Genomic DNA, 22,023 nt, shown 5'->3' with positions numbered 1-22,023 from the left:
TTCTTTTTAAGGAAAAGACTCCGTCCTTTTGATTTACTTATTTCTTTTCACCTTTTTTTTCCTAACACAATTCTAATATCGTGTATCGATTTCTTTTCTTAACTCATTTGAAAATCACGAAGGAAACCGATCAAAGACTTTGTGATTTTAGAGAAAATTATTGTTACACGAAGATCACGTGTTACGAGAAAAAAAAATTAATTCAATTGAAATGCAATGTGAACAGTGAAATTGTAGTAGATATAAAATTGTCAAAATATTGTGGAATAGGAAACACCGTTTTGAGACGATTTTTTTTTTAATGAAATTCCTCGGCGTAGAAACCGATTGATAACTAAAAGTCGAAGCGAAAATAGTCATTACCATGCAACAAACTGAGAAGCACAAAACACAGAAGTACACGGCTGGGCGTTCGCCTTTGTGGTCCACAAAATATCAAACAGATGTCAGAGATTCTTCGGATGCGAACTGGAAATATCTTCACAAACATAATTCGTCTGTTCCACCAAACAAAGCTAATAGGTAAGCATTAAAGAATTTATCAAGGTAATTAAGTATTCTAATTAAATACTTAATATACATGTATATCGTATTTCAAATCGTTAAATTTGTATTACTCAATATTCTTGATTCTTAATTAGCGCTTAAAAAAGAAAGGGACGAAGAATATACTTCGGAAATAACTGTTTGGAAATATAATTCTGTCTTTAGGAGACAAGTCAATGCGACGGCCGAACCAGTATCGAATTATTATTTTACTATGAATTCCTACAAACAACCTAAACATCACAATTGCGAATCTCCAACGCATACAAAATACACGACGTGTCAAAATACAGAACCACATCGATGGGCATCGCACAATCAGACTAAAATTCCTCGGAACAAGTTTTACACTACAAACAACAATATCGCGATCGTGAGAAGGTCTAATTACAACAAGAACGAGTTGGAGGATGACGAGAAGGTAAGATACGTTGATGAGGAAATGGGTAATTTCACCGAAGATAACATCGAAGAGGATGCAATCGAGGAAGGTACTAATGATCGACATTTTGAAATTTCAAAATTTCACCATAAGTTTCTTTTAAAATATTTAACATTTTGTTGTATAGTTGAGGACGATCAGGCAGAAACAGCTGAATCCGTCGATAAGGATTACGAAGAACACGAAGCTGACGATGAGATCGACGAAGAATCCGATTCACCTATCTTGAGGTCACAAAAATTGCAGAGACGACCTAAAAAGGATGAAATTTTACAAGAACAACAAAGATCAAAATTGGTTAAACAACAGCAAGATCCACGGAAACTTCATTATCAACAATACATACAAAACTCATACGATAGTCATCCGTCAAGAAGAAGGTTCGTCAAACTTAATTAAACATGTTACTAAAAATAATACAATGATGTTGCAAATAATATTTCTTACTTGAACAGATACTATCACGACCTCGATGATCGCGACGCAACAGAATTTTATTCCGACAAGGAAGCGATAGAGCCACCAACACCACCAAAAAATTCTATCAGAAGATTAGGGAACTATTATCAACATAGGACACCATCTAGAAGTTCATCCGATCGCTACGATACCATTGCTTCTTTGAATCAATCGATTCGCCGACCTCGACCTAGACAGGATGTTGAAGCTCTGTTGCATTCAGAAAATAATAAGAAATGTATAAGATGTGGTGCACCTTCTGGTAACAGATCTTCAACGACAAGTAAAAGGAACAGCTGCAGATTTCAAGAACATCCTAATTTTATTGTGAAAGAATCGATCGGTAATCTACGAATTCAATTATAAATTAATAAATTTAAATATCTAAAAAGAGACAAAAAGATGGAATACAATGAAAACAAATGTGTGACAAATAACGAAGATATTATTATTATTATTATTATTATTATTATTATTATTATTATTATTGCTATTATTATTATTATTATATCGTTTTCACACATTAGGCGACGATATGGATGCCGTTGAAAAAATTATATGCAGCCGTTGCAACGTCAAACACAATTCCGAGGACATTGAAAGACCTTACAGATTAACAAGATCAGCTTTGCAGACATTAAAACCACGACGATCGAAAGGCTCGAAAGGAATCTATGAAGTATTGGAAGATTATCAGATAAACGAGGAAATTCCAAATGATTATATGACGAACAGATATTCGAGAGATATTGCTGCAAATACCGTTCACGAGAGAACGAGACATTCTGCGCCAACAGCGCGTGGACTAACCACCAAATCGTCCTCTCGTTATGACGCTTAACAGCCAATTTATCATGAGGCTGTCCGCAGATCGAGGGAAATTTGGATGAAACGTCGAACGAAAAAGTTTAAAAGACGTTTCGTGTCAATGGCGAGTGTGTTCTAATCTAAAAAAAAAAATAAAAAATAAAAAAGGAAATAAAAGCAATAACAAGAACAAATTATTTGTATCAGTGTAAGGTGATCGTTTCCGTGAAAATTCAAACAAAAAACTGAATGAACTCGTATACATATAAACGAAAAAAAAAAATTATGACGCTTTCGAGAGAAAAATGTAATTTGAAAATAATCTTATTAAGAATCGTGAGATACTCGCATCCCAATGATTTCCCTCCGACCGATTGTGTAATATATATTTTTGTAAATGTCTTCGAAACGTGTAGGTGTGTTAATGAATGTTACATAACATAGAATTTCGCTAAGAACGACGTAAAATTGTTAGCACGATGTACATATAGAGATAACGAATTAAGAAGAGACTAGGAGTTTAATATCTCAAAATATGTACTTTTAATGTCCAAAGATCACGAAAAGAAATAAACGTACGACCGTAAAGTGTACGATTTCTTTTGACATTGGCAATACGAGAAATACAATATGTAAATACGCGGTGACATTACAATTAATTATACACGTACATCCATACGCGTACATCCATACGCGTATATGTTGCAGAGAATAAACTCTTGAATCTGTACATTCGAAATGGCACGTCGTTATATCTCACTTTTCCTCTTATCCATCCATCTCGACAAATTCATTTTTTTACTAATCTATCACTTCATTCTACTTCGCATAACATCGACTAATTCGTTTTATCTCTGTTTCCTCTATCCTATCCACAATTAAAATTTACGACCAAACGAAGCTCGTTCGGCATGCAAAGGTAAAAGCAACGAGCCGAGCTTTTGTTTAAAATATTAATAACATGATGAAACTCCGTTGCCTTTCTGAAAATAGAGGGTTACGCTTTGTCCAATTAAACTCGATACCTTTATTATTATTCGTCCGTCGAAAGAGGATAATATTTATTGCCAGCCGAGGGGACGAGATGGGTCAAAATTGTAATTTCACTTGAAACGTAGAGAAATCAATTAACGAACCAGCAAATTAAGTGGAATCAGCAATTCAACAAAAGAATAAATGCTCGTAATTGATCGAATAATAAATTAACGTTGATTTTTCCAAAATACGTTCGAATAAATGCGTATGGAAATTTTGGTTGGAAGAAAAAAAAAACGAAGAAAAACATAATCAATTTAAAGTTACGTTTGAAGGATTTCACATAGGTATATGTACGTGATTGTGATATGGGAAAGTCATACCCGGATGGGGTGACGGTAACTGATATTCGCTCGTTACTCCTATCCCTTTTGTCACCGTGATAAATTAGCCCTCGACCCGTGTCAAAGGATCACAAAGAAAACGTTCCTATCTCGTGCGGAGTGTCGCACCATGTTGACTATCATCGTTCCACATCGTTCTAATAAAAAATAATCGATCGAGAAGGATCGAAAGAGATACATCGTAGAGTTTGAATGAATCGCGAACTTGATAATTAACGTAACTACTTTTGCCTTAATCGCATTGATGTAATTAGCATAATTAACTACTTAGCTGTTGAAAACAATGAAATATATAAACGATCATTGTATCTATTTAACCTTATCTCGATCATATTCTATTTAAATACCACATTATATTCTATTTAAATGCCACTCTAATTGTACGTCGTTCATTTTTAAAAATAATATCAGCTAATTGAAACACAAACTTTTTTTAAATGATGACGTAAGAATCTTCAAAATAATCGAAGAAAAAGCCTTAACAAATTCGAAACTTGATAACGAATGAACGAATGCATCAACTTCCGACAAAAGATCGTTCGTATTGCAAACCGAAAGAGAATAAAAAAGTCGAGGAGCCGATGAGTCCTCGATATCGCGAGGTAGAGAACCAGTCTGTGCGGGGGATGTAAGCTCCGCCTATCCCAGCGTTACATCGAGACTTGGAGCACCCCCTCTTGCTCTTTATCCTCTCTCTCCTCTCTACACGTTATCCCAGCCCCTGCTCCATCGTCGTTGGCATCCGCGGCATTCCAATTAGCTCGCGAATCAAAAGAGCCCCACTGCCTTTGTGGGGTCTCACTCCCTACCCCTCACAAAACTCTATCTCTATCTCTGTATCTATCTCTCTCTTCATCCCTCTCCCTGGACCAGCCGCTTTGTCCTCCTCTCTGTCTCTACGTCCCTTCCTTTCTCTCTCTCTCTCTCTCTCTCTCTCTCTCTCTCTCTTCGCGTCCGTTCTACCACTCCTCTTCGCTCTCAACCCTCTTTTTCACTCTCCTCTTCCACCACCTAGTATTCTTCATCCTCTGCGTACACAGCGCAATGATTTTTTCTTTCTTCTTCTTTTATTCGTAACTAGCAGCAAACCATGGGAAAGAGCACCCGTTAGACCGAGTTAAGAGAGGTAGAAAGAGAGAGAGAGAGAGAGAGGACAGATTAAAACGCGGTTTTAATCGCAAATCTGCCCTCTCCTTTACATCCTCGTAACTTCCATCAGAGAGAAGATTTCACGAATGTAACTACGTCGAATTCGTATTATGTTGAAACGTTAATTATCTCATCATTTTGTGTTACTTTTAAAAGATCCCTCGATTTAGATCAGATTTCAAAATTCTTCAAATTGATTTAAAATTCTTTCTATTTTCGATCGTTTGAAACTTTGTAAGTTTTTTCATTTATCAAGCTTTCAGATCTCAAAATAAATAATCGTGTGTAACGAGAGTATCAAAATTGGCATTTAATAATATTCGGATAGAGATATACTTTCTATCGGTAAATTTAACAGAGCATTACCTGAAATCCGTTGAATTTCCGAAATTCGAGAAATGCGTCAAAGGAGATGCCATTCTCCAGCTATCTTTGTTAATTACACCACCGTATTAACCTTTACAGTATATATTCGTTTATATGATTTACAAAAAAAAAAATTATTTCTATTTTCTGTTGTATATTTTCTATATCGAAAAATGACCACTTTGATGATTTATTTAAATCCGATGAATTATCATAGATAACTCCTAAATATATATGTTAAGCCGAATGAAAAAATTTTTCGATATTATCAAAAATAACATACAAAACGTTAAAGTCATATTTTAATTAAGGAGCAAACACGTTTCGAAAGATTGTACATACTACATACATCGAAAACGATACGAGGTATGAGCTTACATGACAAATTGAAATTGCTAAGGTTCTTTCTACGTTTTCCTTGGGTTCTTGTTGTTGTTGTCGTTGTTGTTATTGTTGTTGTTGTTGTTGTTGTTGTTGTAGTAGTCGTCGTCGTCGTCGTCGTCGTCGTCGTCGTCGTCGTCGTTGTCGTCGTCGTTGTCGTCCTCGTCATCGTTGTTTTTTTTTCGTTTACTGCAACGAACGCCCATATATTTCCGTCGTTGAGGGTAATTGAAATCGGAGGAAACCGCTCGTGACGTTTCTCTTGGCTCGACCACGACGAAACGCAAACGCAAATTTTATTACGCTGTGCCTCTATCCACTTCGTTAGATACCCACTTTGTTTATCATTCGCGAATATTAAAATTCCCGGTATACCGTATATAGATATGTATTTACGTGTATGCCTCGGCTCTTGGCCGCCATTCCTACACTTTTTTCTCTCTCTCTCTCTCTCTCCCTCTCTCTCTCTCTCTCTCTCTCTCTTTCTCTCTTTCTCTCTCCCTCTGTTTCTCTTCTTCCCTCTTTCTCTCCACACTCTTCCTCTTACACATGCACGATATTCATGCAGGTACGCCCCGCCCGATTTCCATAAATCCGCGATTCGTTTTTCGATGCTCTCGACTGAGAATCACCGCTCGAAGTACTCGATTCGAAATTAATATTCAACGATAAGAATTGAATCCGTGAAAAAAGAAAAAAAGAAAAAACAAAGATTTTTTCATCGTTTTCTTTTTTCTATTAAAAAAAATAGATTTATATATCTATCGATAAATAAAATTATAAATACTATAGTGTGTTCGTATTTTATTTTCCAAATAGTTTTATTAATTGAAAGTAAGAATGAGAAACGAGTTCGAGCTAATAATAATCATTCTCGATCTCTTTACGTTCTTTTACATACACGCACATATATATATATATATATATTATACTCGTATATATACATACGACGAGAGGAAGGACGGCGAATTCCAGTCGCAATAAAATAACTTGCCGTAACACAAAGGATTATTAATATCAAGGGTAGGATGAAAGAAGAGAGGAAACGTTCGAAATAACGTGCGTAGAACGATAATACATGGTGTAACTTTGTGGGCATGATCAAAGAGCATTCCTTCGCTTGAAATATGCCAGTAGCTTCCCCTCGATCGCTCCGTTAGATCCATATGAAACGGAGACGCTTTGGAAAGGCATGGTGGTTTGTTGTGTATATGCGTATTACACATGCATTCTCAAACATATACATATAATATATATATATATATATATATATATATATATATACACATATATACACATATATTATACACACACAAACACATATCTTTACTTTATTGTTATGATTACATCTGTCTTTCTTTAAATTTAATTACATTACATATATATATATAGTTAAGTAGATACTTGTTATTAAAGAACAATAAACCTTCTCTTAAGAAGATAAAAATAATCTTAAGAATCGTAGATAGAAACGATAATATTTGTATAAAGAACGCTAACACTTTTCTTCGTAATTTAAAAGGATAATCTCTCGTTATACTCGATGCTCTCTGCTCTGACCTCACAGTTTCCCAGGCTATTATTCTCTCAAAGTAGAGAGATAACGAGTGAAATTGTCGATGTCGAGTCCGCTTCGGCAAGGTAATATAATTCCAACGATATTATTCGTTTCGTATAAATGGTAGGAAAACGAGTATGCCAAACGTTTCTCTTTCATTAAACGATTATTAAAAAGAACTATAAACAAACGTTTATTGGATCACTTTGAAGGAATGATGTCATCTTGAGATATCTTTCATCCAAAGAGATAAATGATAGAAGGACAATTATTATTATTATTACGAAAAAACCAAAATCAATCAATCGATGAAACATTTTGATTAACAAAGAATACTATAAATAACAAACATCATGATACATATACGTAAATATTTCATTTCTTAACACATATCAACGACGACAATTAAAAGAAGACACAAATAATATCGTTACTATCCCCCATCACTGCGCATCCTGCGAAGAGCATAACAAAAAGACAAAAAAAAGGAATCATGGTACGTCAAAAAAGAATGATCGAGCGTGATCTCGATTACATCGGCACGCTCATAACCGTCGTTAATCGCGACGACGATATACATCGCGATAAAAAGCATAACCGCTTCGAGGGTGGCTACGAAGAGAAAGAGAGAGAGAGAGAGAGAGAGAGGGAGTAAAAGAGAGAAAGAGAGAGAAAGGGAGAGAAGGGGCTGTCGCTGCATCCAGGGCTGTTTCGTTCGGCTCGCATTCATAACATCAGACGGGGTAATAAAAGTCAGGCACCCCTTCCTCCACTTCCATCCCCAGCAGTAGCACAACCACCACCCCCTGCCTCCGTCAGCGGCACCCAAGCCTGATCCTGGGGTGGTACCCCTGTAGAATCGGGGGCTCTCGTAGAGGCTCGTAGGTGAATCAAAAAGAAAAAGAAAGAAAGAGATAGAACGTTTATTCGTCACGCTTTGCAACGGCGTAGCAGGTTGCTGCCACTACTCTACTACTACTATTACCACTACTACTATCACCACCACCATCACTACTACTACTAACTTCGATCCTATGAAATTCGCATTCGAACGCGTTCGAGTACGTAAATAAAAAGACATACGTCGAATTTCAATCTCGCGATTCTGATACGTCAGATTTCGCCCCTTTATATTGTCTTCCCCATACGATCGCAACAGGGATATTACGCTGAAACTTTCTTCTTATTTGCAGTTCTTTCTTTCTTTTTTTCTTTTTTTTTTTTTTTTAATCGTGAACGTTATAAAAATATGTACACCGTGTTATAGACGTAATAAAATTATGGAGATCGTAGAAAAAAACTTCGTAAAGTACGAGATAAAATATTAACATCCTCGTTAAAAGTATTCTACGCGTGCCTTCAATGTCCCTTTTAATTTATTTCTCGATCGGTCTACCTTTTAATGAATTGTTTAGATAAAACGTGAAAAATGTATACAATCGTTTATAAAAACATCTGCGTATGAAAACGATGAAAATTATTTGTATAGATTTGCTACGCTTATGTGAATAATACCGATCTAACTAAATAGGGACGAGAAATATGTCAACGTGGCTAGTTAAAGGGACGATGATCTCGTGTCTCTGATAGTCATCTTCTCCCTAAATATCATTTCCCCTCTTGTAAACCACTCGACGATCTACACGTTCTCCTCCCTTCAATCCATCCTCCCTTCTCCCTCCTCCCTCCTGGGTCAAGTGTTTTCTCCCACTTAAATGCGACACTGTGTGCAACCGAGCGAAGGGTGCCCGTTGAAAGAATCGCAACTATTTCATTTCGGGACAGATTAGACGGATTAGAGACCATCGGATGCACCCAACGAAACGGAATTTGAAAATGTTCTCGATAACGTTACACAATATACAACGGAACGATCTCCTCTTGAAATTATTAACCTCGATAAAGTCAAATCAAAATGGCCGACCGATGTATTATCGACTAGAAAATGATGACAAATCTTGGTTGAATTAAATTGCTTTATACTACGGTAACTTTGGTAACGCTTGACCCCAATATGATTTCCAAAGACCAAGCGAAACGAAAGCTACTAGTTTATATCGCGCATTCGTACCAATTAATAGTCCCTTTGTAAACGTTAATACCTTCATCTTCGAATCAAAACCTTTGGCCAAAAGGATTACACGTAAAATCGGATTTATACGTTTAATCCTTTTTTAGTTACTTGTATCAAGCGTTATGGTTCTTTATATAAAATAGATGATTAAAATGTTCCTACGAGAATAACGAGCTTCTTTGTCGTACGTATTAAGATGGCGAGATAACAAGATATAATTGTACTAATTGCTTAATGGTGACCTTGATCGTTGTCTTCTTTACGGTCGTCATATGTCCATGTTCATCGAAATATTTTCCATTTTTATCATTTCCATCTTGATTATGTTACAGATGCAAGATCACCTAATTCAATAAACTCCGAATGTCTCCATCGATTTATCGATCAACGAAATTCCGAAGACAAAGGGTCACATACATATAACATTGTTATAAGTATTCAAAAAAACGTAGCACAGAGACATCTATGGCTATCTTCACATATTTCTACCATACATAACAATTACGATTAATTGAATGCGATTCGTTAATTTAACCCGCCATTATTTCCACCTATAAAAATTAAAATGTAAAATTTTGATCTATAAACATAGAGAAGATAATAAACTTCTTCATATGTGCGTGACGTCAGGACATAAAATTTTCTTACTTAATACGAGTACACGAAAGTACAGATTAGAATCGTAGACATAAAAAAAGAACATTTTTCTTTTGTTTATAATCAAGGTCATTTGAAGTATACAATTAGAAGGAAACAATAAAAATAATTGATAAAAATAATTTTCAAAAATACAAAAATATAATTGTCTGATATATATTTTATTATTAGAATGATATTTAAATTATATTGGTTTTTTGATATCATCTTTTCCACCTATCGTGACAGTAGAAATAAAAAAAAGTTGAAGATCGTAAGACAAGGTCTAAGGTGTATAGTTTTACGAACGCATTTCACAAGGATGATTCGCGCGCGCACGTCGTTCACCGCATGACAGACCGCGTGAAATACATGTCGAAGGTCGAAAGAGAGTTTGCGCGCGTTGACACGCGAATATAATAGAGAATTAGTGAAAAACGTGTCTGGTATTTATACTAGGAAGAAAAAAGAACCAATAAATAATATGTTTTCTAATGAACGTAGAACGTTTTTTTGGGTTGGTTGTGCATGTGTCGGAGCTTATGTTGCTTACCGATATTGGAAAAAAAGAGAACTGAAGTCGATCGACGAAGGTTTCGATGAAGTTACTAAGGTCTCTAATATTTGCATTGTTCTGGAAATATTTGTATCCTATATGAATTTTCGATCTGTTTAACGTTATCTCATCCATCTCATGAATGATCATGCTAACTTATACAGATAAGATTAATATATATCATCAATTAATCTATTTATTATAATATTTTAATTTTATTTTTGATACTTGACATTAGAAGTTATTTTAAATTAATATGTGACTTTAATTTGTTAAAAGTCAACAGACAAAATATACTTATTGTAAAAGATAACCTTCACACCATAGCTTTCTAACTTTGTATACAACATAAGTGTTCTAAGAATTAATGTTACATTAAAAAACGTTAAGTAAAATCTTTTAATTACAGATCGATGACAGTTATGAAAGAAGGGTACTGTTACTTGGTTTAGATGGTGCAGGTAAAACCTCTTTGATGAATCAAATGTGTATCATCAATGGTCAACCAGAACCTTATAAAGCTCCTCCACTACCTACTCAAGGTTTTACTGTATATAGATTAGAAAGTGGATATTATACATATAATGTTTGGGAAAGTAAGAACACTTGATATTCTATTAAAATTTAAAAAAAAAAATCATAAAGAATTGAAGTTATATTTAGTTTGTTATAAAAAATAATGATTTACAGTCGGAGGCGCTGAAAATGATAGAAAGTATTGGTCTACCTTCTTACAAGATACTGATCTCTTGATATTTATGGTAGATGCATCTGACACAAGTAAATTATCTCTTGCTGTTTCAACGCTTAAGCAATTATTAGGAGATTCACGGATGGATACTGTACCAATATTAGTTATTGCCAATAAACAGGTAAACAATGTGTAAAATTTTTTAATGGACTTTAAAAATATGTATTGTATTTGTTATAAGAGACATTTTGTTGTATATTATTTACAGGATGCTTCTAATGCACTAAGACCTGATCAAGTAAAAGAAGCTTTAGATTTACAAAGTATTTCTCCACACAAACATAAAGTAGAGGTGATTGGGTGTCAAACGAGGCCTTTACCTGATTTACACTCAGGAGCTACAGAATATACCTGGTATCATTTGTCTGTAAATGCTATTAGAAAGAAAGTATTTTCTATGGCTACTTCTTAAGAAAAATTAATATTTTTAAATTTATTTATTTTATTTGTCCAAAGTTTGCACAATTAATCTATATAAACAAAAACAAATAGTATATTAGAGAAAACAAAAAATATACTCTCTTTTTTTATAAAAAAAAAAAAGGCTGCAAAACGCTTAACAATGATTAAACAGATCTTGTTTTTAAAATATAAAGTAAAACAATACAGTATTGTCATATTGCTCTGATGGGATATATTCATATTTGTATAAGTCATGTATAATATTTATTGCATTCCTTTATTTTTTCATTCTTTATTAAGTAAAATGTTTAAATGTAAATGTGTGATAAAAATTAATTCTTAGTCGCGTATAATAAATATACAGATTTCTATACAAAATCTCGTACTTTATAGAAATACAGAAATTCTACATTTGGTAGAATAAATATTATGTTGCATTTTTCTTAGATAAATATTCGTTATATTGTTCTGGAATGCCTTTAAAAGTTTTTATTTTAGCACGAATTTGTTTCCAAGTTAACTGATAATAATTCTTCTTATCGCGTGCCATAGCCTAGATAAACAATTTTCATTTTATATTTTTTGACTTATTCTTATAAACATTTGCAATGATGTAATACATACCTTATAATCTTCACCATATTTGTCTAATAAATAAGTGATAAAATGTACTTGACCATTAGGTAATCGAAACATTCTTTCCCTAGGTGTTTTAGCATCAATTTCTAAAGCTTGAACTACATGAATTTTAGCTGGTTTGTTTTCCGTATCTACGTCATCGGCTTCACTATCATTTTGTAAATCACTTAACATAAATTTTTGTTTAGCCTCTTCTAGTAAATCCCGTTTTACATTAGGAATCGGCAATACTTCATTTGGATCATATGCTAAACCCATCTCATTGAGATTAGTACGTGTAGATTTAGAAATTTCCCATTCTTGTTTTATTGTATCACTATATATAATAATTTACGATTAAAAATATGCATGAAAATAATAAGTAATCTAAAAAGGTTATGTTTACCATTCTATCGTGGGTAACTTTTGTAACTTATTTCGTAGTCTTTTTCGATTTACATTCACACGATACTTCTTTCTTCGCTTTACTTTCTTAATTTTCGTCATCTTTTAATAACGAAATTGATATTTTTTACAATTAAATAATCCACCGAAATACACAACCGCGTGTAAACTTTTGATACCGTTAAAGCGTAATAGTCAACACATACGTATGCGTAGGTAACGAAGAGTTACTACTTTATCATAAGAGTTTGAAAAAGTTTTTTCGTAATAGATGACGCTCACAAATGCGATTATCAACAAAGTATGGAGTGTTGCCTATCATTGTGCGTGATATTTAAATTTATATAACTTCGATCAACAAACTTTTCTCATCTTTTTCTTCGAGGAATTGAAATATTCAGAAAAAATAAAACTCACATATTATTATCGCAGATGCAAAATTTATTTTCTCACATTATGGAGATAAGTATATCGAAAAGATCGTTCTTACTCACTATCGAATAAGTAAATATTCGTGTCGAATCGGATTGAATGGCGAAGACACGGAAAAGTCATAGCATTCAGGGTAACATAAATATAAATACTTATGCACTACTCCTACTACAGATTTGGTAAGCGTCCATTAAACAACGACGACATTACGATATGGTAATATCTTGAAGTCGATTACAATTACACGGTAAATTGGAAAATAAGAAAAATATCAAACGAACGAATTGAGAGAGATCTAATAAAAAAGTATGTACATATCAGTTAGAAATTTAAAACCGATATCATCTCTCATTATCAATTAGCCTTATTCCGAATAAAACAGTGGTCTAAAATGGAGTATTTTTCAGGTCTACACGGTAATGTATAGTAAAAGAAAGATGAAATACGAGAAGTAAGAAGAATAAGAAGGGAAATAGCCAGGCCAGAAGAAGTCGAACTAATTACGATTTACCAAGCATAGCTGGTGCCTAATCCGGTGAAGGTGGCATGTACGACGGGGGCGGCGTATTCAGCAGCATAACCGTAGGCAGGTTCTACATGTGCAGTTTTGGCGAGAACAGGGGTAGCGGCGACGTGAGCAACAGGAGCAGAGTAAGTAGCCTTGGCAAGGACTGGAGTAGCGTGTGCGGCGTATCCGTAAGTGGTTGCTGCGTAGGCTGGTGCGGCATAAGTAGCCTTAGCGACTACAGCTGGGGCAGTTACGGCTGCTTTTGTTACAAGAGGAGCAGCTGCATATGTAGTCTTAGCTACAAGTGGTGAGGTATATCCGTAGGCAGAGGTGCCGTAGGCAGTTTTGGTGACGACAGGAGCAGAATGAGCAGCGTAGCTGTAGATTGGAGCTGTAGTATGGAGCTGCGAAGCCAATACTGGGGCAGCATGAGCAGTATATCCATAAGCTGGAGCAGCAGCATAAGCTGTCTTAGCCAATACAGGAGTAGCATGTGCGGCATAAGTCGTGTAAGTCGCTGGTGCAGCGTGCGAGGTATAAGTCGTATAAGTCGCTGGTGCAAGTGCGGCTTTGGTCACTACAGGAGCAGCATAAGTAGCCGCGGTATAAGCTGGCTTAGCGATCACTGCTGCTGGTGCTGCTGCGTAAGTCAAAGCATCGTTGGTAACGTGGCTGTTACTGACGCGTACCGAAGAGTGTGCGGAGTCTTCAGCCCTCGAGTAACTCGACACGACATTCTGTCCTGCATAGCCCTTCTGCGTAGATTCCTGGCTGTAGCCTATGCTACTAAGATCGGCCGATGCCGTGGCGATGTCGTATGCGGCTGGTCCGCCAGCATGGGCTATCGCCAATAGAGCTGAGAGAGCGATTAACTGCGAAAAACATTGTTTTTGTTAATATCGTTCTCTCAAATATGAGATACTAGATCGTTTGTTAAGGATCAATCCTACTATATTTGACCATACTTGGATTTGTAGGAAATATAAAATTTCTCACTATATAATGTGATAAATCCGTTTACCAGCCTTTGACGGATACTCACCTTGAATGCCATTTTTCTTGGTTTACTGTAGTAGGAGAGCTACTTGTGTTATGCTGAAACGAAACGACTGGCCCAGTATTTATATGTCTGCGAGATTGTAAGGGAGTCGATCGGATTTTGGACACCCCATTGTTCGATACGATTGGACATGAAGGATCGAGGGAGAGGGAAATACACGCGGATTTCCTTGTCAGAAATCACTAAGAAAGGGAGATAGAAAGTGCGAAGGAGAGGAAGGATAGTCGATTGAGAGGGGACAGAAACAAATTCCGGGCGTGGTCCTCTTGCCGAAATTAAGATCGGTACATTTGGTACAGTTGAGGCGATTAAGGCAGGTCGGAGAAGTTGCTCTCGAATGTATTCGCAGGAACTTTTTTTTTTACTTCTTCCCGTTTTATGATCATATTCCTTTCTTTTTTTTTTGTTTTTCATTAATAATTAAAATCAAACGATTAAGTTTAATCATATAATTTATCTATCCCTCTCTTAAATTAAACAAATCGTAGAGAGAAATCATTTTTAATTTGAAAAAAAAACATTCTGAAATATTTATTTCAAAAAGTATTAATTCGTGTACATTAATACCGATTGATCGCTATTAAAAATGATACTTTGCATCTCATAAAAAAATATCATTTTGTGTAACGTAATATATTTTAATCGTATATGATATTGTAGAACTTGTCAAGGACACACTTTCTCCAAATTCTGGCACTGACATAAGCCTTGTCACATGTGTAACAGAGCAGATGTGTAATGTTCACACATCTGCGTCCGATTTCATGATCTATTAGACGAAGGTTGGATCAAAATCTCTATTGAAATCAAAATGAAACATAGAAAGTTTGGATCGGACTACATGGTAGGAAATTTAATATTATGCAATCCAAAATCATAATTAATTTCGTTAAGATTCTTGCTAGCTTGTTCCTTGTGAACTACATTATAATCTCAAATCCATCTTGGAACGGGTTCTTGTACTCGTAGATTTACATTTTGACAGTCATTTAGAATTATTTTACAAAGTGAAAGTGAGCATTTGCAAGAAGAAAAAGAAAGCACGATCTTTTAGCTACTTTATAATATTTAATTTATCTAAATAAAGCCCATACATATAGTTTTTATAAATAAAAAATTTGTATGAATTAATTACAAATATTACTATATATACATCCATAAATAAATACATGCATAATATTAAATAAAATGTGACATTTCAAACACTGATTTACTAAGTATATACAAAGGATGATGCCAAATCATGTTCTTTAAAAATCGAATTTGTATCCATTTCCGCTGACCTTGACATGTGCTACAGAAGGTGCCGACGAATAAGCAACCCCCAATAAGTTTTGCGATTGATGTTGTTGCTGTTGTTGTACATGTTCTTGTTGAAGTTGAATTTGCTCTGGGAGCTACGGAAGATCATTGGTAAAAATGATCATCATCGATTTCTTGAATTTCTTCTAAGAATTACCTGTTGCGTTTGGACCTGTTGCGCTTGAGTTTGAGCTTGAGCTTGAGCTTGAGCTTGAGTTTGCGCTTGCGCCTGAGCTTGCCTGAGAGCAAGAAGCTGTCCCAATTGTCCTTGATAAACGACATTCGGATAATTTTGTACTTGCGCTTGTTGTAATTGTTGCAATTGTTGCAATTGTTGAAGATACGCCAATGCAGCGCCCTGATCAAATTGTGCTTGATACGGTAAAGGTGCAGGACCAGAGGCAGAAAGACCTGGGGCTATTGATGCAGTTGCATAACCATGAGAGACAGGTCCAAACGGAAAAAAGCCTGAAATGCAACGTAGAAAGTCTTAACATTTGCGCGTATGAAAATATTCTTGTATGTATTTGGGACGGAGTTGTTAAATCTCTTGTGTAACAAAATGATAGACAAGTACTTATATCGATCTATATATATACAAAGAACGATATAAGTACTTGTCTATGATTTTGTTACACACACATATATATGTATATTAAATAGACTATGTATTATAAATATGATTTCAAATTTCTATTTTAAGATTTCATATACAAACCCAAACCAGGATTTTTGTAAGCAAGAGCCTGTGCCAGACTCGGCAATACTCTTTGAGCTAATTGAGGATTTCCAATACTCGAACTAAAGGATTGATAAGAGCTCGGACCGCCGAAGGAAAATGATGTTTGAGTTAATCCTGGCCTAACAAAGCTAAAAGATGCGTGTTGTTCCGGTCCACCCAAAACGTTTGTAGGCTTTATACCACCTTGCACAGGTGCTTCCATTGATACCAAGCTGCATAATAAGCTACAGAGTATTGTATATTTCTAAAGAACAAACAAAAGGTAAGAAAAAGAAAATTATTTTTATCAATTAACAGCAGAAAAAGATTCGAAAAAAACAGAAACAAATTTTATCTTAATTAAAATGTTGCGTCATTTTGGATTTCTTTTACATTAGAATATATGTATATTTAGCGAATAGATACGTCTATGCGTATATATAAGACGATAATATTGTACATAAAAAAAGGGCATGATATAACACTAATCTAAAATCCATATAATCTCTTCGAATGAACCACCTTTCGTCCATGACACAGATTTAAGGTAAAAAAAAAAAGATGTAACATAAAAAGTCTGAAGTTTCCGAGCAAGAAATCGTATTTCTTTATTGAATTATTCTTTCTATGTAGGTAACTCAATGAATCATCTGCATGTACGTTTCTATTCTTTTTCATTGTTCATCGATTATCATAGTGATTTCTATTGTCGATAGGGTATACTCGATTGAACAATGAATTGCTTTTACATCGTTCAAGAATCGTTGGATATTTCGTAACGAGTCCTTTCTTCACGCACCAAGGTGAACCTCTTTGACCGCGTTTTTTCCTTTCTTTCTTTTTCTTGTTTGTTTCTTTTTTTCCCTTTCTTTTCTTTTATTATTCTTTCGTTTTTAAAGAGAGGAAGAAAAGTTTCTTCCTAACGTAAATTTTCGAACGATATAAAATCGATGATATTTCACTCACCCACATCGCGATATCCAAGTTAAAGAAGAAGACGCCGATCTTGACAGTAACAAAAATCGAGACAATATTTGAATGAAAAGTTATATCGTGGGGAGTTATATACCACGGAAGCGGTCGAAATAAAACGTGAGTAGCATTCAAAGTATATAATTTCAAATATACAAAGACACTTTCACCTGGATACCGATATCGAACAATCTGTGAATCGTAATTGATCGATACATGGTACTTCATAAATTAATATTCATTATTTCATTTTACATTCATTTTTATATAATTAATAATAATCGACAACGAGAAGAATCAAGAATTCAAATATATTCATTTTTTTTTTTATATATGTGTGTATCATCTAACGTATTTTTATATGTGTATACATTTATACGTATTTGAGTCATCTATAATAAAAATTGGAATCGGTAAAGAAAGTTACTTTCCGTCTACCTAATATAGAATCTACCTCCTCGTCGGACTGTTAATTATAGTCTATCGTTTCTTGAATATTAAGATCGGTCTAGTATCCCTGACATTTTGCATGTAATTATTATATTGTATATGTCTACTTTTGACGGTAACTATCGCCATCATATTTACATACCAAGTATCTCTCTCTCTCTCTCTCTCTCTCCCTCTCCCCTCTCTTTTCCTTCCTCTCTATTCCTCTGTTTTTCTTGAAGGTTTTAGAATAATTTATATTAATGAATATATTCTTTGTATATTTATTTTGGCAAATATTCTGAAAGAAGCATACATATTTCCTACATTTTCGTATTACAGTCGTGTTCTTGTCACTAATAGCGTTCTAACATAGACAATACCCATTACAATCGATCGAAAAACGGTCAATATTATAGATGTATGTATATATATATATCCACTTTTAAGTAAAGGTATTCTCTAAAAACATGTATTTTTATTGATATGGGATAATTTTCAATGTAATGTATTCATGGCATTAATATGGAAGGTATGATGCGAGGAACGATGCGAATTTGTGTGCTGTAACATTAAATTTTTTAAGGGATTTTACATGGTTATAAAGTATGATTGATAAAACATTCCCATAGCTGTGGTAGCAAACAGCGCAAAGCAAGTCCACCACGTTGCTAATCCTAACAAACCTCTGTATACATCGATAGTAAATATCTGGAGAAAATATAAGAAAACCAATGTTTTTATTTATTACATATCAATGTATATCATTCAAAAAAATATTTACCTGTTTTAATGAACCAAACGTACGTTGAATTTCTTTGGCAGTTCGTGCAACAGTCGTTTTGTTAGCTTCTATGTTGATATTTTGTACAAATTTAGTTGGTTCATCAATTGGACATTCTTCAACCAACGTACCTTTAATAATACCTTCCCATGTATAATTACCTATAAAAAAATAATATAAATTAATAAGGAACAATTTCAGTCAAGGAAATATTTATATTTAAATAATATATTACCAAGTGTCTTATACATAAATGTAAAAAATAAACACATAATAATTGGAACAATGAATTGCAATGCTACAACGCACAAGTAATAAAACACAGCTGCAATCTGAAAATTAAATGTGATGTTTACTTTCTAAGTATATATGTATATATATATAGATGAATATTATTACTCTAATAATTATCTTTATATTTGCCTTTCTTTGCAATTCAACATTGGTTATCCTGCCTGCTTCTTTTTTCTGACTCTCTAACCTTGATACAGCCAAATTTAAATAGGATTGCAAATACATTGGCATTAAAATTATTTTTAATAAAAGTACAAGAATTATTACTATTAATCTCATGCTTTCAAAAGTTGCAGCAGTCATTCTGAAAATAGAACACAATCAATATCGTTATAAAATGTTAATGATAAATATTTGTTTTACGATCAACATACAGTGGGCCATTCATTCCTGTAAAAATTCGAACAGTAAGATAGTCTCTGCTTATTGGTTTAACCCATAGACAAATTAACAGAAGTGGTGAAGCAAAACTTATATTTGCTATTAGCAGCAAAAGTTTTCTATCTTTGTAATATCTGAAAACAAAATTTTTATTCTATATTACATATTTTAAACTATGGTAGGATAAATCAAAATAATATTTTGTTATACCTCAATGCATCCCAATGCATTTTTGATACTCTTAAACCTGGGAAAGTGAAAAGAGATACAATAAATCCACACCATAGAGCAAGGAAGAACTTCACAACAATTTTTGATGCAGGACCCCTACAATATAAATTCGTTAGATCAAATATGCAGATTCCTCTTGGTATGTTTATAAAGATAATATTAAATCACTCATATCAATAAAAAAAATGCAAGCATTTTAAATTACGATTAAATGCAACTCAGAAAATGTTTCAAGTTTAATAGTACTATGCAAAAGCAGTATGTCTCCTTGGGCATCCAAATACTACTGGCTTACGTAGAAGAAAGGCCTTGATTGTCTAAAAACAAGGAGGCGCTGTGGTTAAAGCTCGTATATGCTTTCTCCAGTCCAATCTCAAGAGTTTTTTCATCTATAATTAGCACAATCATAGCTATTAGAAGATATGTAAATCCAGAAACAATGCACGTAGATCTTTCACCAACACTTTCTTCTCCCTTGAAATATCGTATCCAAAATGAAAGTAATACCTTACTATGATTTATTTAAGAAAGGTAAGCTCATAATATTTTTAAAGATTTTTAACAATTTTAGAGACAAAAAGGATACAATGCAAAGCCCAATACCAACGTGCACCAAAGCATGCTTAAATTGATTTCATTTTTAATTGGATAGAAATAATTATATACCTGTCAAGTATAAAGAAAGAAATCAGAACCATAACTATTTATTTCTAATATAATAAAAAAAAAAAAAAAAAAATAATAATTACTAACCTCTGTCATTGCATATACGATTGTAGCATAAATAGAAAAATCTAATAACCATTGATATTCCATGTAATACTTTAAATGTATTACATCTAATACCGTAATCTTAGCACTTTTCAATGTAAGATCCAAATTTCTAGGGACATGAAATACATCTCTCACCTTACCATTTTCTACATTTTTACCCTTTTTATGTTTGTCTTTAGGTAAACCAGCAAGGATTCTAAGTTGCTGGTCCGTTGGATGTAAATATCGAACCAATCTGCGAATGCAAAAAAATATCAATGTTCCAAGAAAATTCTTGTTTATTTTTGGGCTTACCCGGTGGAACATAACATCCATCTTGCTAATGAAAAATGTGGAGTTAATTTTTGAATGACACTGACCATAATAATAGTAATAGCGAGTTGTGCACCTAACAGAGCCTACAAATTAACATACAATATATTTTCAGTTACATATACATCGTTTTTATAAATGTAAAGGAATTTGTTTACAGTCAGCAATACATAGTAGTTTTTCTTATCAGAAAATGATGGCTAACAAATGCAAAAAAAAAAAGAATATGTAATCGTTGCATGAAATTTACCATGTTTATTGTAATAATTCCTAAATATAACTAATTCATAAATTTCACAAGAATGATTGTCTCGTGGCACGAGTAATGTTTTTATTCGACGAAATAAGTAAATCCTGAAAGAACAATGTTGAATTATTTTCAATTTAAAGCCGATAAAGTATATTACACCAGTTTAAATAGCACGCACAGTCAACCAGCTAACTTTATAAATAGTTATAAGCTGATGAACACATAATGCCAAACGCATTGGGTTCTTCGAATGTCATATACGAGGTTATTCCAAATTATATCCTATCTACAAGCAAAAGAGAGAGAAAGAAAAACATTTTAAAATGTCGGTATCGGCAGTAGTGACCTCTATTAAGTATCTTAGAAAACATCTATTAAAAAAATCATACTCTATCGATATCCAATTTGAATACGAATTTTATATTCGATCTAGACTGAAATAGATCACCTAGATCTTATTTTTTTAGACATAACATTTATTTTTGGAATGAATTTACGATCACGTATTTTATCGAGAAAGATATAATAGAATGATATTTCCAAAGTTATACGTTTAAAAAGAAATGGAACGTATCGTAACTCTTTTTAGCAAAATTGTACTTAAAAATTCTCCAAATTTTAATAGTAATACAATTACTTTCAATGTTTTTTGTCAACACATCTATTAAAACCATTTGCGTAATACCCGCAGACAAATAAATGAGAACTTTATAATAAACCATACCAATGGTGGTATGAAGATAAAGTAAGCGTTAGAAATGAAATAATCGGGGATGTTGAAACACTTAATAGCTTTGTCATGGATGATTAAATTTACACTTGAACGGTTCAGGCTGAATTCTCGAGAAATGAAAAATATTTTACATAAATTTAAAAATAATCAATCGATCATTCTGGTTTAAGTGAATAATACGCGGAAATATCTTGGAATTGATGTAGTAATATTATTTTTTTCATTAGGATGGTATCTCGATGATAAAGGAAGTGAAATAACTCGATATAGCAACATTGATCAAGTTTATCAGATTCTCGTTCGACAGGATT

The 22,023-nt window shown here is 33.7% G+C and overlaps 6 protein-coding genes and 1 long non-coding RNA gene across 7 annotated transcripts; 3 read left to right on the top strand and 4 right to left on the bottom strand.

Moving 5' to 3' along the window:
• Positions 1-128: 128 nt before the first annotated feature.
• Positions 129-2,909, top strand: LOC124947593. The gene is made up of 5 exons (XM_047489969.1): positions 129-522; positions 712-1,037; positions 1,116-1,368; positions 1,444-1,790; positions 1,975-2,909. Exons 1-5 carry the CDS (start codon positions 365-367, stop codon positions 2,286-2,288), a joined length of 1,398 nt encoding a protein of 465 aa, XP_047345925.1. The 5' UTR covers positions 129-364; the 3' UTR covers positions 2,289-2,909.
• A 7,193-nt stretch (positions 2,910-10,102) lies between these two features.
• LOC124948061 (ADP-ribosylation factor-like protein 3) lies at positions 10,103-12,177 on the top strand. The gene is made up of 4 exons (XM_047491152.1): positions 10,103-10,410; positions 10,763-10,949; positions 11,044-11,225; positions 11,313-12,177. Exons 1-4 carry the CDS (start codon positions 10,282-10,284, stop codon positions 11,514-11,516), a joined length of 702 nt encoding a protein of 233 aa, XP_047347108.1. The 5' UTR covers positions 10,103-10,281; the 3' UTR covers positions 11,517-12,177.
• LOC124948062 (nucleolar protein 16) lies at positions 10,969-12,741 on the bottom strand. Its single transcript, XM_047491153.1, has 3 exons — positions 12,531-12,741; positions 12,131-12,461; positions 10,969-12,059 (listed from the first exon to the last, which is right to left on the bottom strand). Exons 1-3 carry the CDS (start codon positions 12,629-12,631, stop codon positions 11,934-11,936), a joined length of 558 nt encoding a protein of 185 aa, XP_047347109.1. The 5' UTR covers positions 12,632-12,741; the 3' UTR covers positions 10,969-11,933.
• A 134-nt stretch (positions 12,742-12,875) lies between these two features.
• LOC124948059 (pupal cuticle protein G1A-like) lies at positions 12,876-14,598 on the bottom strand. The gene is made up of 2 exons (XM_047491151.1): positions 14,512-14,598; positions 12,876-14,341 (listed from the first exon to the last, which is right to left on the bottom strand). Exons 1-2 carry the CDS (start codon positions 14,521-14,523, stop codon positions 13,469-13,471), a joined length of 885 nt encoding a protein of 294 aa, XP_047347107.1. The 5' UTR covers positions 14,524-14,598; the 3' UTR covers positions 12,876-13,468.
• A 457-nt stretch (positions 14,599-15,055) lies between these two features.
• LOC124948058 lies at positions 15,056-17,970 on the bottom strand. The gene is made up of 4 exons (XM_047491150.1): positions 17,519-17,970; positions 16,550-16,817; positions 15,989-16,299; positions 15,056-15,926 (listed from the first exon to the last, which is right to left on the bottom strand). The coding sequence occupies exons 1-4, from the start codon at positions 17,750-17,752 to the stop codon at positions 15,780-15,782; spliced, it is 960 nt and encodes a 319-aa protein (XP_047347106.1). The 5' UTR covers positions 17,753-17,970; the 3' UTR covers positions 15,056-15,779.
• Positions 16,846-21,926, top strand: LOC124948063. The gene is made up of 4 exons (XR_007100587.1): positions 16,846-17,644; positions 19,595-19,782; positions 19,879-20,174; positions 20,597-21,926. It is a non-coding gene; the product is annotated as an uncharacterized LOC124948063 (long non-coding RNA).
• Positions 18,222-21,312, bottom strand: LOC124948056 (transmembrane protein 161B). Its single transcript, XM_047491146.1, has 12 exons — positions 21,158-21,312; positions 20,980-21,083; positions 20,712-20,815; positions 20,397-20,652; positions 20,230-20,309; positions 19,939-20,154; positions 19,623-19,739; positions 19,406-19,546; positions 19,161-19,335; positions 18,973-19,069; positions 18,738-18,898; positions 18,222-18,664 (listed from the first exon to the last, which is right to left on the bottom strand). Exons 2-12 carry the CDS (start codon positions 20,980-20,982, stop codon positions 18,545-18,547), a joined length of 1,470 nt encoding a protein of 489 aa, XP_047347102.1. The 5' UTR covers positions 20,983-21,083; positions 21,158-21,312; the 3' UTR covers positions 18,222-18,544.
• Positions 21,927-22,023: the final 97 nt, after the last annotated feature.

The sequence above is a fragment of the Vespa velutina genome, chromosome 3 (genome assembly GCF_912470025.1).
Source record: "Vespa velutina chromosome 3, iVesVel2.1, whole genome shotgun sequence".
In the NCBI taxonomy this organism is placed as follows: domain Eukaryota; kingdom Metazoa; phylum Arthropoda; class Insecta; order Hymenoptera; family Vespidae; genus Vespa; species Vespa velutina.
The sequence above is the reverse complement of the archived record's forward strand: the minus strand, read 5'-3'. Positions and strand labels throughout refer to the sequence as shown.